Source organism: Brienomyrus brachyistius, chromosome 22 (genome assembly GCF_023856365.1).
Source record: "Brienomyrus brachyistius isolate T26 chromosome 22, BBRACH_0.4, whole genome shotgun sequence".
Taxonomy (NCBI): Eukaryota; Metazoa; Chordata; class Actinopteri; order Osteoglossiformes; family Mormyridae; genus Brienomyrus; species Brienomyrus brachyistius.
In genome coordinates, this window is record NC_064554.1 from 5,300,672 (window position 1) to 5,319,394 (window position 18,723).

The 18,723-nt window shown below is 47.7% G+C and overlaps 1 protein-coding gene across 1 annotated transcript; it reads right to left on the bottom strand.

Annotated features, from left to right (window-relative positions):
- Positions 1-604: 604 nt before the first annotated feature.
- Positions 605-14,183, bottom strand: LOC125718218 (heparan sulfate glucosamine 3-O-sulfotransferase 6-like). Its single transcript, XM_048991884.1, has 2 exons — positions 13,261-14,183; positions 605-2,230 (listed from the first exon to the last, which is right to left on the bottom strand). Exons 1-2 carry the CDS (start codon positions 13,752-13,754, stop codon positions 1,612-1,614), a joined length of 1,113 nt encoding a protein of 370 aa, XP_048847841.1. The 5' UTR covers positions 13,755-14,183; the 3' UTR covers positions 605-1,611.
- Between the last annotated feature and the right edge of the window lie 4,540 nt (positions 14,184-18,723).

The following is an 18,723-nucleotide window of genomic DNA, read 5'->3' on the forward strand; positions in this document are numbered from 1 at the left end:
GCCCCTCCAGGAGCGGGGGAGAGGGGCCAGTCTGGGAGGAGCTCTCAGGGCTGCCCCCCCCCCCACCCCCTGCATGCCCCTCTGCATTCCAATAGGGCCAGGCTGAATGGGGCCCTCTCGCGTAAATGGACGTCCCCACTCAGTTTGCAAGGCTCTTGTCCTCACGCACAAAGGCAGACCTTGCTGAGAGGCCCTCAAAGACCCACTTCATCTAAAAGGGAATCAACTCGAAGAAAAACAACCAAGGAAAATCCCTATAAAATGAACCGCCCACCCCCTTCCTTTTGCGTTTGGCTTGTGCGTCTGAAGATTCGTGCCGATGGAGAGTAGTGACAGAAACGCTTGGGATGGAGAGATTAACCATTCCCAGCCAACACCGGTCGGAACCACGCAAACCTCTCCCTTAACTAAATAACGCAGTACCCCACATTGGTCAAAAGAGGATGCAGTGGTCAAGGTAGCAGTCTCCCATCCAGTGAGAGCTTGTGAGTGCAGTGTCATAGAGTGGACAGCCTTCAACCAGACACAGCATTTAAATCTATTTATAAAGACGTAATAAATATGGGATCACAGTGTGGGACCAGGTAAGAGTACCAGACGAGTCTTACTCACAAATAACTTTGGTTTATTTACAGTTTAGTGGATTTAAACTCTACAGGCACATACTTAACAGTATTCTTTGTAGAAAAAATGTCAGAAATGTTATTGTGGATTGATTTTTTTACATTTCACATCCTCACAAGCACTGTGTGGTGAGGTTATACCTGGGCGCCCTTCCTCCCTTAGGCAGCAGTGATTCAGCACCCACCAGCGAAATCGCAGGATGTCTGTAAAGGTATCTCACTAACAAACCTATTGCATTGGATACTGTGAGGTGAAACGTGGCAGGTTGTCAGTGAGCTCCATCACAGAAGCCTGGGCCACATGACGGACTCCTCTTTTACTCAGACTGAAGGGTAAACTGTGGCCTAACTCGACAGCCTGCGCCTGTCTCTGTGACGCAGAAATAGCTGTATTGTCTGGGACAGTGATAAATGTATTGATGTGTGAAAGCTGGAATCCACAGCTAAAAATAAACTCTTTATTGCTTGTTGTCCCACCTGTGTGTCTGTGCTGTTGATGGTGTTGTGGGCCAAACTCTCAAATAAATTAAATGACACAGACACACACACACACAGGCATACCGACCGAGTCTGGCTGGTCACCGGATCGACATGTCAGTGACCCCGATTCAGAGTGAATCGTAAGAGACACCGCAGCGTGTCATCGGGAAGAACAGAAGGTAATACCAGTTTTCTTTGGTGTCTTTGAACTGTGTCAAAAGGCATGTGGTTTGGGAGAATATGTGACCTCCAGGACAGTGTGTGAGTCCCCCTTTGCCCCCCATCCTGACCATAGCTGTGCTCTGTTCTGATGAGCAATTCTAGATAACTGTCAGTTTGTAGTTATAATTTCCTGGACGTGTCTAATGATGTTCTTTTGAGGAGCTATTATATTCTAGCAGGTTCTGGGGCTACAGCAACATCTTGTGACGCTGAGAAGAAGGAAGTGGAAAGACAGTCCACAGTTCGATAGCACCTTTGACCAAGTGACATTCCACTGCAGCATATTTCAGTCCCAGCCAAAGTCTTGGCCACTCATCTGGTAAAACTTAAGGTTGAAGGGCCTGTAGAAGTCTCTAAGGCGCTGCAGCGCCCCCTGTGGGATGGCAGGGTGAGGGCGGCCCTTAGATTTGCCCAGGCAGCGCGGCCGACTGCTGCCCTCGGGTTTCTTAAGGCAGGGGAAGCCCTTGGTTTGGTTGAAGTAAAAGTGCTTGTTTCCCACAATGCGACGCAGCCCCAGAAAGTCCTGCACGCGACCCACCTCACCGGCCGGGTCCAGCACCAGCCGCTCGCCGCTCACAAACAGGATGCTGGAGGGCGGGAAGAAGCGAAGCCAGTTCTCCAGGTGCTTGGCGTAGATGCCGATGCGTACGGCACTCCAGGACGTGTCCACCGGGCCGCGGCTGCCATTCCGGAAAGCAAGGTCCTGGAACGGGGGCAGAGCCGGATTTTTCGACTTGGTCTGCGTGTAGTCTGAGACGGCGCGGGTGACAGGGTCGCGCACCACCGCGATGAGTTTGGTCTGGCCGCTCAGGGCAAAGACGCGCTGGGGGGCCTCGCGTGTCACAAAGTAGCTGGGTGTCTTCTCCATGGTGATCTGGCCGTCCAGGGTGCGGGGCATCAGGCTCCTGGGGGGGCGGGGGGGCACAGCACATTAGCTCAGATCAAATGACCTACCGGGTCCTGAGCTGAAGCCCAGGTGGACTCAGGGTCTAAAAGGGCTGCAGACAGTGGATATTAAATAATCACACAGACACACAGGAAATGACATCAACACTGTGTGACAGCTGACACTGTCAGACTCACACTTTTATGTTATTTTGTGTCATTTTCCCAGTGCTCATGTTACTGGGGGCTGAATCTGCCTCCACTCTGTTGACTGGTTTTTCATCCAATTGAGCTCTTAATTAATTCGATTTGATCGCTGCTGATTAAATCACGACCGTGAATTATGTTGACGTTCTTGATTGTTTTAATTTGAAGGAAAACATGTGCCAGTGCATTGGTCGTGTAGGCTCTTAAAATAGCTAAATTGCGCAGATGACCCAATTCAGTACTTAATTAATTCAAAGTCAGACGGATATTTTTACTGCTGTTTTATTTTCACAAAAGAGCCAGACCAATTAAAGTAACGCATCTGACTCCATGTCCATTCAGCAGAGCCACTCAGACCATAAAGAGCCCAGTCAGAGGCTTCCTGTAAGCCAGGCCAACGGACACGGTTCCTCCACAGACTAGTAGAGAACAAGCGGTTCACTGTGAATTACAAAGCCTTTTCAAGACTGAGCAAAACCCACAAGGTAATTAACCATTAGAGTGACACACGTGATGTGCTTTAACAATTACACACGAGCAAAATAACAGATAAGCAACAAGAAATAGAGACCGAAGTTCTGTGATGTCACACCTGAGTTTACTGGGGCCGTAATACAGACCCCGACGTTACGCTAGCAGGCCTGTGAAACATTTACTCGTGTGAGAACTGATCATGATGGCATAAGCGTGCATGGGGGATCAGTGACCGAAAGAGAAACAGTATCTGTTTCCGGAGTTTTCCACCAGGTTCTGGGGGACTTGCTAGGTGGCAGGAGTGCAAACTTAGAACAGCCCCATCCAGGGCAGGATTAGCACATACACTACGTGAATAGGAAATACAGCTAAATAAATAGGAATAAATAAATATTTTTCAAACTTTGCTTTCATCAAGGAGTCCTCCACTTACAGCAGTTACTGCCTTGTTTGTAATCTGACGAGATTTCATCTCATGGTTCCTGAAGCATTCCTGACTGTCACGTTTCAGAAGAAAGTTCTCTGTTTCTGACCATTTTGAGGTTGTAATCGAACCCAAATTGCTGAAGCTCCAGATACTCAACTAGTCCAAAGAAGGTCAGTTTTATTGCTTCTTCAATCAGCACAACAAATTTAATCTATGCTGACATAATTGCAAAAGGATTTTCTAATGATCAATTTACCATTTAAAGTGATAAACTTGCATTAGCAAACATAACATTCCGTTGGAAGATAGAACTAATTGTTGCTGACAATGGGCCACTGTACGCCTATGTAGATATTCCATCAGAAACAGCCGTTTCCAGCCACGACAGTCATTTTCAACATTAACGATGTATTTATGATCAATCTGACGTTATTTTAATGGATAAAAACTTTTTCAAAAGCAAGGAAATTGCTAAGTGACCCCGGAACCCTATATCCCCCGGTTCCCCTATTCTCTTGCTCCTATGTTCCCCTTTTTCCCTATTCTCTTGCCCCTATGTTCCCCTGTTCCCCTATTCTCTTGCTCCTATGTTCCCCGGTTCCCCTATTCTCTTGCTCCTATGTTCCCCTGTTCCCCTATTCTCTTGCTCCTATGTTCCCCTGTTCCCATATTCTCTTGTTCCTATGTTCCCCTTTTCCCCTATTCTCTTGCTCCTATGTTCCCCTGTTCCCTTATTCTCTTGCTCCTATGTTCCCCTGTTCCCATATTCTCTTGTTCCTATGTTCCCCTTTTCCCCTATTCTCTTGCTCCTATGTTCCCCTGTTCCCTTATTCTCTTGCTCCTATGTTCCCCTGTTCCCTTGTTCTCTTGTTCCTATGTTCCCCTGTTCCCCTATTCTCTTGCTCCTATGTTCCCCTGTTCCCATATTCTCTTGTTCCTATGTTCCCCTGTTCCCCTATTCTCTTGCTCCTATGTTCCCCTGTTCCCATAGTCTCTTGTTCCTATGTTCCCCTTTTCCCCTATTCTCTTGCTCCTATGTTCCCCTGTTCCCTTATTCTCTTGCTCCTATGTTCCCCTGTTCCCTTATTCTCTTGTTCCTATGTTCCCCTGTTCCCCTATTCTCTTGCTCCTATGTTCCCCTGTTCCCATATTCTCTTGTTCCTATGTTCCCCTTTTTCCCTATTCTCTTGCTCCTATGTTCCCCTGTTCCCATATTCTCTTGTTCCTATGTTCCCCTTTTTCCCTATTCTCTTGTCCCTATGTTCCCCTTTTCCCCTATTCTCTTGCTCCTATGTTCCCCTGTTCCCTTATTCTCTTGCTCCTATGTTCCCCTGTTCCCTTATTCTCTTGTTCCTATGTTCCCCTGTTCCCCTATTCTCTTGCTCCTGTGTTCCCCTGTTCCCCTATTCTCTTGCTCCTATGTTCCCCTTTTTCCCTATTCTCTTGCTCCTATGTTCCCCTGTTCCCTTATTCTTTTGTTCCTATGTTCCCCTTTTTCCCTATTCTCTTGCTCCTATGTTCCCCTGTTCCCCTATTCTCTTGTTCCTATGTTCCCCTGTTCCCCTATTCTCTTGCTCCTATGTTCCCCTGTTCCCTTATTCTCTTGTTCCTATGTTCCCCTTTTGCCCTATTCTCTTGCTCCTATGTTCCCCTGTTCCCCTATTCTCTTGCTTCTATGTTCCCCTTTTTCCCTATTCTCTTGCTCCTATGTTCCCCTGTTCCCTTATTCTCTTGCCCCTGTTCCCCTTTTCCCCTATTCTCTTGCCCCTATGTTCCCCTGTTCCCATTCTCTTTTTCCCATTCACTTGTTCCCATTCCCTTATTCCTTTGTTCCTTTTCCCCTTGTTACCTTGTTCTCCTGTTCCCTTGGTCCCCTATCCCCTTGTTCCCATTCACTTGTACATGTTCCGTGTTCCCTTGGTTCCCTATACTTTTGCTCCCTTATTCCCTTATTCCACCATTCTCTTGTTCCATTGTTCCCCTGCTCTCTGTTCTTATAAAACCCTCTCCTCTCTCCCTTAGGGCCATGTTTCATCGAAAGCCAGCACTGATGGGCAGCGAGGATCCCATACACCTGTTTGGTCTTTGCGGAGGCCTGATTCTGGTCACGCACGTGGCCCCAGGGGACGGCTCGGCCGGTGAGGCCTCCTGCTGGGACGCAGCACCAGGCCGCTGATTTACATCAAGGTCGGCCTCGTCTGCCACACTATCTCCCCCTTTAGAAGTCTTATGATTGTGACTCAGTGTATGAAGTCCTTTCAATGGGGTCATGTTACTGCTGCTGATGTAGTAACACAGGAAACGACAGCAACTCCGGAGCAAACAGGGGCAGGAAACACAGCACTCTGGAACTAGTTGGGGCCACAGTCTTGTTGATTCACCCCATTTTCTGGGGGGGGGGGGTTATGAGGGGGATAAATGACAGAAGGCCCATAGCAGTCAGCAACCTCCATGTTCTCACTGTATCAAATGGCCCTGTCCAGCCGCTCAATAGTGAATGGAGACAAAGATGTGGCACACTGATCTGTACTCTAGACACTCGGACACACAAAACCAGCTGGTAATCAGACCACCCCCCCCCTCCCCCGCCATTGCTGTACTTCCAGAAGCTTCACATCAGGAAGCAGCATCGCACATTGGTACATTTCTGTCATCACCGAGTGTTGACCTCTGTCGAAGCTCTTGATATTCACCCCGCCTTTTACCGCACTTAATGTGCCCCCCCCCAGCCCACCCCAGCCCTGCTGGACAAAGCCGTCTCTTCAGCGTGTAAGATAATGAACTGGGACCCACTGACACACGTCGACACTGCTGTCGCCATTTTGGATTATGCTGGCCTATAATCGCTGAATAGTCCACCCGACACAAAAGCTCGAGAATGGGAGCTGAAAGGCCCGGCCCAGCTCGCAGACGGCAGCGGAACCAGGACAAGCTGACAATGAGGCCCCTGTCTCTGGCCCACAGAGCCGTCCAAAGAGAAGCCCGTCAGGCCCCCTCATTACACTGTACTCTCAATGTCCTCTTCTGTGCTTCCCTTACTCCAGAAGTGATTTTAATGGTCTGTTTTCATACCCAATATCCAGCTAACAAATATTACACAGTTTGGGTTTTGTACTCAGAAACACCTCATTGGGGGGACTGTTCCCTCATTTTGGCACATTTGTAAACTTACTGGGACAGAGAAAGAACAGAAAAGGATGAGCATTGTCGTAAGTGATGTGTACATGGGCTCCTTGGTTTATGATTACTTTATGATTACTTTATGAATGGAGTTTGCTTCAGCCTGCTTAGCTGAGGAAGCTGTTATGGGGAGCTGGAATTCCCACAAACCATCAAAGGCAACATCAGAGAAACTGTCCTGTTCTGTGATGCGCTTCTCCAGGCCGCCCTCACACCCCGAGGGACAGCAGACCGGTGTGTTGAACAGTCACCACTAAATCCACACCAACACAGCATTGCCAGCAGTTCCTGTGCCGATCCGCACCCCCCCCCCCCCACACACACACACACACACACACACCCTAAGCTGAGCCCGGTCCCACCTATTGGTGGCGTGGGGGGATTTACCAGCAGCACAGGATGCACCAACATCTGGTATCAATGACAAGAGAGGAATCGGGATGCTGTGGGGCCTCCCAGAGACCAAATGGCATTACCACTAACTCTTTATATTAACCAGCCTGTCGGAGAATGCCAGTCTCCTTGGCACAGTCATCAATGGGAGACAGCAGCAGGGGGAACATTGAGCTGTGGACAAACAGGAAGGGGTCATTGTGGAAGTACAATAAAGGTCTGACCTTTTTAGAAAATTATACTGACCATCTTGCGTCGCATGAAAGAGACACTAACTGTTATTGTTACACAAAGACGCCTAATGTCTGTTACTATGATTGAAGGACTAACAGTATACTGACTAAAACATTTATATACTGGTATAAAGACATCCTACTAAATAAGAGACCAAAGTATTTTAGGACCATATGCCTTACAATAATGTGTCGTGTATTGACACACTAGCCATACAAACCAACTGGAGTACTTTGTGTGTGGCGTGCTCAAGGCCGCAGTAGGATCTTCGCCCGCATGAATCAGCATGCCACGCAGACCGTGAAGATAAACTTTAACGCCGTCAACCTTGTACGAAACAGACAAACACGGACTCATGGGGTACAAAAGACCTCCATAACTCTGATCTTCAGAAGTGCTCTAGGACTAACCTTCAATGAAATCTTTTTTTCAGGGACATAAGAATAATAGTTTTGAAAGTCGGGGGTGGGGGCGGGTGCTTTGATGCACGGCGGTTAAAAAGTGCCTCTGAAGTTCAAAGGCGGCGACAGAAGTACGACAGGGAAACTCGAAAAGCTTCGAATCACTTGAAGTTCCAGTGAAGCCGGCGTCGCTGCCCCTTTAAGAGCCGAGCTGAGATTCCCGGCACCTGACTGCCGTCAGTGTGAGTTTGCGTACGGACACGTGAAGCCAGAGCACCTGCAGATGTCAGCCTGCAGGATCTGGGGAGCAAGAATCACATGATCACACGGTGTTGGCTCCAGCCTCATATGTGTGTGCTGTGTAATTGACATGGGGCTCGACAGCAAGTCTCATGGACATCACACCTGGGGGGCATCATACCGTCCAGCTGTCTGATCCTATAAACTGCCATTAGAGCCAGATCTTATCAAGCATTTCCGGGTCATTCTTACCACATGACCCCTAAGCGCCAATCTGCACTGACAGGTCAGTGCTGAGACGCGAGTCTTGATATGAGCCTGACTTACAGGTCTGTTTACCAGCTATCCAGTTACACACTAATGGTCCAGTGAGCACCTTATGTCACTCCTAGGAGTGAGTACTTTACACTCTCCTCGGAGTAACACAGGTTAATCCCTGCAGGTGAGAGGATGAGGAAAGCCATACAACGGCACTGTTCCGGCACTTCCGATCCTCTCATCTCCATCGGCAGGATGGATGGGATTTATGGCCGGGAAAGCCCGTGATGGCCCACAGGCACCGCTGCACCCGGCAAGTATGGAAGTTTGCCTTCCTTTGTGAGGCCTCCCTCCTCCCCATTGATTAAATCGGGAGAGAGGTGGTTTACACTCCTGGGGGCAGCGTCTTCCCTCTCCACGCACGCCACCTACGCCTCTTTTTGTTTTTCTCTCCTGCTTTCTCACTACATTCATTTGTCATCAGTAACCGGGGGGCTGTCAGGGTGACGCAGAGAGCGCCTGCTCCCAGTGACACGTGTGTCCTCCTCAGCCTGTCTGCTCTCAAAGCAGGGTCACCAATGGGGCACAGGAGTGACACCTACGGGGACCACTAATGTGTGGCAGGCTGATGACTCGTAAGAGTCACGTTTGCGGGGGAGATGTGTGAGATCCATGCTGATGGATCCTACCTCCCAGTCACTTTGTGCAAAACCAGGGCGCGTTTTGATCATAGGAATTTCCTTTTCTTAGCCTTTGAAATATATATGATCACGCATGAGTCTTACTGGTATAAGAGAGGAGGGATTTTCCTTTGTGTGTCACTGGTATCTACTGGGGGGGAGGGAACTGGTGCTACTTACTCTGAAGTCAACATATCCACACACCCCCCAGCAGTGGATCCCTTGGGAAACATCACAGCTAACAGATCACATACCTGGAAAAATCCCAGGATTTATCAGATCACAAGTGCTTGTGCACAGCTCCAACAGATCCAGTAGATCCCAACCACCTTTTATGTGAGCCGCCCCATCGCAGCCAGAGAGATCGAGAGCTGTAGGGAGCACTGTCCCGCGTCATGAGCGAGGCTCGACTCGCTGTCCTGTCACCCTCAGGGCCTTGACTCTCCCTAACTGGGTCGTTACAGCTAAACCACCCTTAAAAGCTTGTCAGATTTCATGAGCTCATCAACCCAAGCCAGACCATGGCCCAAATGACGTCGAGTCACACACCACTCAGCTCCCCACACCATTAAAACACAGAAGTGTGACAGGAGTCCCTGGAGATCCCCTTCCTAACCCTACCACTTCTTGTGGTTGCTCCCGGCCACATTAAAACAACCCCTCTGAAATTGGTGGGGGGGGGGGGGGAGATTCACGCTCACCCAGTCCCTAATGGCGTCTCATGTCAGGGACACATGCTTTGCCTCTGCTAACCAATGGGATGTAGGTCAGTCTGGGGGGTCATTGGTCACCTTCTGGCAGCCAGATAACAGTGGAATGGGGAGGGGGGGGGTTCCGGTACCAGGATCAAAACCTTTTTACCTTTAACTCACCTTACCTCCAGTGACACGTCAGACAGAGAGTTCAGCCTACAGGAAGACTGCAGCCACTGACTCCCAGACCAGCATCCCTATTCAAAGCCAACACAAGCTAACACAGGCTGACACAAGCTAACACAGGCTGTCACAAGCTAACACAGGCTGACACAAGCTAACACAGGCTGACACAGGCTGACACAAGCTAACACAGGCCGACAAATGCTAATTCAAACCAACACAGGTTAATACAAGCCAACACAGGCCAACAGGCGACAACACAGGCTAATACAGGCCATCACAGTTTAACACAGGCCAGCATGCCAACAAGCTAACACAAGTCTTTTCATCATTTTTACCAGCCAATCACATGCATAGTTTCCCCGGGTCGGTCGTGAGAGACTTCTCCAGAAGCCGGCCCTCTTTCCGACACTGGTCTCTGTGAGCGTTGTTGGTTTTCTGCTGAATGTCTTTCATGTGGTGACAGTGGGGCCCATATGTTCAGCAGAAGCGTGACTGTAAGCAGGACATCCTCTGCTCACGCTAATCTCCTGCTGTCCACCCCTACGCAATTAAGCAACAAAACGAGCGAAGGCGTTCAAGGATCGTGCAAAATGGAGGGGAGCCCCTTCTGAGGGGTCATGCTGAGCGAGGCCTCCATGATACCTGTCCTGGGTCCCGCTGCTGCCACCCCTGCCCTGGGTCACCCTTCTTTCGCCCCCATCCCAGCTCTACGAGCTGGGCTCTCCCCGGCTCTGCACTGACTGACCCCCCAGTCAGCTCCTAGGAGGGGGTGGGGTTATAATGACAAAGTGCCCCCTGTGAGCCTGACCGAGCCACCCTCTCCCACAGCCCCAGTGAGTGGAATCAGATGTGGATGCTGTGTGTCACCCCACCCCACCCCCGATACTCTTGAGATGAGCTTCCGGGGTCTTTATAACACAGCAGCTTAACAAAAGATTTTTCTCAGAAACGTGTGGCTGTATGACCTGAAGCAGCTGGGACTGAGAGTGACACGGAGGTCACTCTGACACACACTGTGGCTCCATCCGATCCGACCGCTGACTCTCCAAATCTACAGGGGCGCGATGGAACGTTTATATAAATCGCCGTCTCTCACCTGAACGAGTCCAGGCAGGTACAAACATCTCCCCAGCAGTCGTGATAGGAAATGTTTTGGGATCTTTGATTAAAAGTGTCTCCCTGGTGCAGAAGCCCTCAAACACAAACATCCACACCTGCTCCGTCCAGCTCCCTCAACTTCTCCAAGCTCTGTCAGTTCCTGAATTCCTTTAGTTGTTTTCTCAGGAACACCCCGCGATTAACCTGAGACCCAGCAGGTGTTCCTGTGTGTCTCTTTGATCGCTCGCTCGCTATAGACCAGCTAGCAAGTGTCAAAAAATATGTGAAACCCACTCTCACAACCCTCAATATTGGCTCAGATAAATTTGAATGTACTTTTTAAAGTTTAAGAGCCCCTTTATAAATACAAGCACCCTGCCTGTATGAACAGCTGCTTGATGATGATCAGGGAGGTGAGACCTGGCCGGAACTGGTGGGGGGGGGGGGGGATTTTGCTGCCTGTAAGTGTAAGTAATTTATGGAGATTCTGCACCAAGCGATGAGCCCTGGAAGGCACAGGAATTTCCATACGATAACCTGACAGCAGCCAGGAGCCAAGAGACAGAGAGAGAGAGACAGACAGAGAGAGACAGAGAGAGAGACGGAATCAGACAGAAAGAAAGACAGAGAGGGAGAGGGACAGAAACTGAGGGGGAGAGAGGGAGAGACAGATCGACAGGGAGGGAGAGGGATAGAGAGGGAGGGAGACGGAGACAGAGGGAGAGAGAGAGAAGGAGAGAGTCGGAGAGATACAGATAGACAGATGGAGACAGAGAGAAAGATAGAGGGAGAGAGACAAAGATAGAGACAGAGACACAGAGAGAGAGACAGACTAAAATTATCAGCAGCAAAAATGCTTCCATGTGTTGTCATGTTTTAAATTGGATGGTACTAAAGAGAAAAAAAGAAGATAAAAAGATAAAATTACTGTTGTGAATTCTGATGATGATTGCGGTCTCTCTCTCTCTCTCTCTCTCTCCCTCCCTCTCTCTCTCCCTCCCTCTCTCTCTTCCCAAGCTGAAGGGCTCCTGCGGATTTTCTCGTCATCTGTGCACAATCAAGCCACCCTCCGAGGGACATGGCAGCTGGCTCGGAGGAGCACAGGCAGCTCTCAGGCTCACCTGGGTCACCTGCCTCCCACAGAGGTGTGTCACCTCTAACACCTGCCACCCGTTTCGCTCCTTCGTCGGAGGTGTTTTCTGTTTTCTGTGACACCTCTGAGCAGCGGCTCCTGCCAAGCAGGACATGATGCTGGCAGGGGCCAAGGGCAGTGTTTCCACAGACAGACTCAAACAGCCTTCAAATCAATCCTGTCCTCAGTATCGCCGCTCAACAGGGACGGCAGTCTGCCCCTCACTGAAGTCCTGAGTCCGTGTGAGTGTCTCAGCTCTGTAGACTACCAGCATGACTGCTTCCAAAACGGTATGGTTGGGTCCCAGAGATACAACCACAGACACCCCTGGTGACACCCCTGGGGCTGCACCTCAAAGGACAGTTACACCCCAGACCTTCGCCGAAAGCTTGACCATGAGCTTTTCACTTGTTATTTGTTATTAGACCAGTAAGTCTCACTGTTACCTGTGGGATGATTTCAGTCTTTTCTCCACTGAAGGAACGTGGTGACTGAGGAGTAAAAGGCATCCCCCCCCCCCCCCCCATTTGTTCCATAAACAGATACCAGCGCGTTTCTGTCAATCAAATGCATGTTGCTGATTGTGTTGCACGGAGCAGGGGATTCTGGGAATGTGCAGAGTCATCACTTACCCTGGTTAAATGGCATGCGGTATAAGGATGGCCACAACCTTTAGGTGAATGTGCTGCACTATAAAACATTAATAAAATGAAAATGAACAAAGTGTGAATTGACTGCAATTGTATGGTGAAGGGGAATGAATTGTTGGATCAGCTGAATTTGTCAAATGGGAAATACATGTAAATGAATTACCTGGAATCAGAGAGATGATCATTTACCTGCTGAGGCTGATAGGGATTTAAACCACATCCTGTGTCTCTGTGCTGTGAATTCTGCGTTTGTATGACAGTAATTCTGAGCTTTTTAATTCAACGCTATCATCCTGAAAAAATATTTGCCTCCGTAAGGTACATTTTTATGGTTGCTTTGACGTGTTTCCTTAATTACAGACTCTGAATTTCAACCTCGCGGGATTTTTTTTTATAAAAGTGTAAACAACATAGGAACTTCAGCAAATAACAGGCTGCTTGGTTACTTTAACTATATGAATAAGACGTAAGGTGCCCTCTGGAAAAGGCCACGCGAATTGCTATGGTGACAGGCTGCGTTTTCACCCTAAATTGCAAACAGACCTACGTTATTATGATGAGGCAACATGACAAAACGTTAACCCTATTTTTACAAATTCATCATTATGACAATTTAGAAAGTTTCCATCCAGACTTTTCATGATCAAAGGTGTCCCATGATTCCAACGACCAAACTATTCAAAGTAAAGGTATCGTTTTGGGAAAACGTAAATGGCCATTGAAGGGCATAGACTAATTAAGAAACCAGATAGCTGCAAAATAATCTAAACCGAGTTTGGCACGTGCGTAAAGCCCTACCTGTACCACTCCAGTCCCTTATCATAGAAGCGGTCGAAGAAATGTGGCTCCGATCCCACGGCTCTGACATCGGGGTGAATCCGGAGAAACTCGAGCAGGGCTCGGGTACCGCCTTTCTTCACGCCGATTATGATCGCCTGGGGAAACCTCTTTATCCCGCCGTTACTGAGGATGGAGATGTCGCCCCGCGTCTGACGGCCGGGGGACAGTTCGTTGGACCATGGCCCCTGAGTCCTGTTCCGGCGACTCATCGGATGCGGAGGGAAGCGCACCGGAGCCACGACCCCGCTCAGGGAGGTGCCCGGCGCGCCGTATTCAACGCCGCCGGTTGCTGATTCGGGGTCATACGCGGGGCTTGACAGGTAATAGCTGTATCCAGTCAAAGAGTAAAATAAATAGGTGAAAATAAGCACCATCGTAAAGAAAGCCGGCAGCTTGGACTGAGTTTTCAGCGGTCCAAAGTTGACCTTAGATCTCCATGTGTCGCATCCCATGAGTCGCGATCCTGATCAGTGAGCAAAAAGCTGAACGCGGGGATCATGCTGCATCGGTCCAGTCCCAAGACACGCTGGGTTTCGGTCCGAAGGCGTTAGCAGAGATAAAGCGACATCCGGAGCGTCGACGCCAGGCTGTGCGCCCTGTGTGCGGAGCGGTGGGAAGCGCGTCCCCGCTGCCTCCAGCGCTCCAGCGCCGCGACACGCATGTTTCTCCTAATTCAATGCCTTAGTCAATGCCGCTCCTTTTCCCAAACTAATTCCCCTTTGCACTTGCCAGCGGTGTTGACAGCCAACGTTTCCCAGTCTCCGGTCCAATATTTGTATGAATATGTATTTGGGGGCCGCTGACAGCGCCGCTTTACGCTCCAGTTCCCCGTCTCGTGGGTCCGGACCCGAGTCAGCGGCGCTCGCCGTGTGGGGCTCGTCCTCACGTTGACGGCTTTATGAATGACACATATAGCCTATAACCCACTTCCGTGCATCACCGCCTCCTCCCCGTTCGGCCCCGCCCCGTTAAAACCGTACACCTGCGTCTTATACTTCATCTACACAATATAAGCCGGGACGTTTTCTCATCCCGGTTCGCCTGAACAACTTTTTTCCGAAATATGTGTTAACTTAAAATTAGAAATTAACATCAATTACTAGTAGTAGTCCTTAGTTTTGATATACACTAATATTCTAATAATACCTATCTGTTACAATACAATGTGTTTCAACAGTTACTTTATTATTTTATGGAAATTTCCATTACTTTCTGCAAGGCGAGAAACTTACGTCAAACGTTCTTGTAGACGTCAGAACAGAGGAAACACTTAGGCCAGTAAGCACATGAAATACCCTCGAAGAGCCAAGTGCATACATCTTATTTGTTGTGTGACATTCTTCTCTGCAGAGTGAAGAATTTCAATTAAGTTTGCCTGTTGTTTTATTGCAGTCGATCAAAGAATTGCCATGACAATTACAAATAATTGCTACCGTTGTTTTTGCAGCCGTGAATTTTTAGTACTGATGGGTTTATCGTGGCATCTACCTCTTCCCAGGTTTAAGATGGAAATTCACTTACTTCACTTAAGATGGAAAGTCTCTTACATTTTGACCAGGGTTCCTATTAAAGTGCAGAGTTACAGATGATTAAAACAAAACTGTTCGGACTTAAACGTGATAATGATCACACCTAAGACAGTGGGAGTGATTCTAGGGGAAGGACTGAAGGAGAGCGTGCATTTCTGTCTGATCACTGATGCCGGTTTTATTTATTTAAAAATGACCTGAAGATTTTTAATACCATCACATGCGATTAGATGCATATGATAAGCTTAGATATTTTGCACTTTCTGTTTTTTTATATAAAATGTTATGTCTGATACATAAAATGTTAATATAAACAATCGAAGTTATAAATTCTAGAAGTAGGTTCTCCACGCGGACGTAGGTCTGATTTTAATATTGGCAAGGACCAAATCAGCCCCGAACCCCTGAACACAAACGGAACTCCCACAGTATTGCTAAGGACATCTCCCTGTCGCTCATACCCTAATCCAGTGTATTTCAACCTTTTTTGAGCCACGGCACATTTTTTTACACTGAAAATAATCCCACGGCACACCCCCAACCAAAAATGTTACAAAATGATACTCTGTAGCCTAGTAATGAGAAAATAGTCTATCAATTTATTTGTACTCACTCAGTGTGAAACCTGAGCCTGTTTGGGTGAACACAAAGCTGATATCCTGGCAGGAATTGAAGACAGGCACACACACACGAAGCTGTTCTCAACAGCTCTCAGTCTCTCTCTGTTTTTAGTTTTTATATGAGTCAGGGTTGAAAAGCTCAGCTCACTCAGATATGTCGTGGAAAATGGGAGTAATGTTGAAATAGCTTTGTTCGTTTAGAATACATCACTATTACAGCACAGACACTCGACAATGGCATATTATTTGCAGCTAATAATTAATTTTCAAAAAAAAAAAATTGGACCAATTAAGTGAAATTGGATTATTTGCCCAGGGTCCACCTTACAATCTCTCACGGCACACTAATGTGCCGCGGCGTAGTGGTTGAAAATCACTGCCCGTCCTCAGTTCTGTAGAACTCAATCTGTCAATAGGAGCAAAACGTCAAATTTTCCGTATAACTGGAATTTCAACTAATTAGCAGTCATCGTTAAAGACTAAAAACTTTTCCGATTAAGCAAAATACAAGCTTTTTACATTAAAATATCGACTAAAGTAATTACAAATGTATTAATTGATTTAATTGAGTTATATGTAAGCGCAACTTCTCTTAAACGCTACTAAAACGGTATACAGAACCATTAGAGGGCGCCAAACAACAGCGTATATTAATTAACATGCTCAATTATGATGTTGCATCTGCGATAACTATTAGACATATATGTGTGGAGTAGATTTAATATTAGGTCAAATTTCCACACCCACATTGTCTCTCACAATGATCTCCGTCAGTACAGTATATCAGGTGACTGGCTTCTATAGCAAAGTAGGCGCTTTTGCATCAAAGAGTTTTGCCGCTACGGTGCCCTTCAAACGGCGAGGAGGTAATTATATACTGGGAAAAGGGTGGTCTATCACTAAATCCGTGTTTCAGAATAAAGTCAAACTATTTAATCTGTCTCAAATCTGGTGTGTTTATTTCATTGTACTGTATAATTGATATATAGGCCATGTTGTAAGTGTTTCAGTGCAAAAGCAGCATTTTTGGATTATTTTTCCCTCGCACTGGGATCACTTTAGCACTGAAACACCATCGTGTTGTTCAGGGGGTATAGATAGAGATGATCGAATGGACAGAGGGGCTGAGTTTTTACTGATGGCAAACATATATAATATAAAAAGCTATTCATGGCTCAATGCGATAAATGCGCATTTATTGGGGGGCTAACAACATTTTTGGGGGATTAAAAGCGTCCACAAATAGCCTCATAATTTAATAAACTTTACCAGAGCCTGTTTGTAGCGTGGCTCGCGCCAGTAGACAGCAGGGGCACGCGGCGGAATGACAGATCAGTACAAAACCGCCGATCTGTTTACATCCGAGCGCGAACTTCCCGCGTGTTACCTGAGATGGTGTTTCTGCAAGCGCCATGCGTCCGGGTCAGTGTGTCCTTACAGAGCGTAATGCAGATGTCAACGATCGTGTCAGTGTGCAGAAATAGCCTTTGAAACACTTTGATGGTCAGCATCGTGCACATACTGAAAAGCTGAAGGCAACTCATCTCCAGTTTAACCGTCAGGCTTTTTCATAAGGGCCAAACCAGAGTAGGTGGGTGCAAAATAACAACGCCCCCCACCCAGCACCTGCGTCTGCCATGACGGGGGTGTCCCCTGTCCTACGGAGGGTGGTATGAGCAGCATCTCAGGTGTGATGAGATGTGACAGAAGGAAGTTTGAGGCTAAGACAGACAGCTGTGTTGACCAGCTGGATCAAAGCAGATTCCAGAGAAGTAAAGTTGTTTTTAATTTAATTTATTCATCAGGCGCCTTTACCCAAAGCGACATACATTTCTGAGACAGTAAACTCAGTCAGTCCCTGAAGTAATTGGGGGTTAAAGGTTCTGTTCACTGGCTCTAGGTGACATCACTCTGCCAACAGTGGGATTTGAAGCCACATGTGTCCGGAGCTCCCACTCTGACTCACTCCCTCCAACTCCACGCGGCAGGAACTCTGGAAACTCCTAGAGTATGTTCCTAGCTGTCCTTGTACAGGAATGGATATTAAACCCCAGAGACCACTGCTGTGAAAATCTGATTACTATTATGGGAAGTAGGAGTGTTGGTGATAGGATTAGGGTTAGCACTGGGGTTAGCATTAGCGTTAAGGTTGGTGTTATGGTTAGCATTGCGGTTAGTGTTAGGGACAGCATTATGCTTGCCATTAGCAATAGGGTTAGCATTGGCGTAAAGGTTAGTGTTATGGTTAGCTTTGGAGTAAGGGTCAGCATTAAGGTTAGCAGTGGGGATAGCATTATGCTTAGGGTTAGGGCATGGGTCCATTACAGACACCCAGAGCACTCTGCCAGCTTGGTTTTTGAATATTTCTCCGTTTTGTAGAGACCGCACATGGCTAGGCTAATGGACTCATGCAATCCATCCACCAGCTGAGATACTGTACATGCTAAGTTTAGCAGTCTTTCCCTGGGCACAGTGAAACGTCCTTTTCCCGTGTCCCCGGCTTTGCCGTCTGCTGGCTGCATCCACCGTCTGCTCACAGCCGAAATGTGCAGCCGTGTGTGAGAGGACAGAGGAGGAAGGAGGGCTGAGAGCAGCTCGCCCAGGACATGCTCCCAGGGCCAGAAGTGCATTCTGGGATTGGTGGGCAAGTAGCTGCATTGCCATCAGTTTTTGGAAGTTGAGTGTGTATTAGGTTTACATTACTTTGTGGGGACCAAATATCCCCCATAATGTAGTACAAACCTGTTATTTTGACAATGTGGGGACCATTTTTCAGGTCTGTGAAAGCAATCAAAAAAGCAAAAAAAGGTCTTGTTTTTTGTTTGGTTACTTATGGTTAAGGTTAGGGTTAGGGCTCGGGGGGGGGGTTTAGGGTCGTCATGTTGGAATTAGAGTTTTCCCCATCGAAATGGATTGAGAGTCCCTACAAAGATTTATTACAAACCTGTGTGTGTGTGCGTGTGTGTATGCGTGTGTGTGTGTACCCCACAAAAACCCAGCGGCATGCCCCCAGTAGAAGCTCGCTGTCTCTCATTCATTGCCCGACCATGACGTCAAAGAAAACCACATCACTCTCTGAATAAATGACTTTCGAATGCTATTTCCATTTATATATTTAATCCTTTTCGGGTTTCTTAGTCTTTGCAGCTCGCTGAAAATTTGTTTAAAATATTCCCGAAAAGGCATGGAAGCATCCCAAAATCCTGACAGAGGAATACTCTATCCCTAATGAGGATTTTTCCTGAAGTTGCTTCCCAGCAAACCAAATGCAG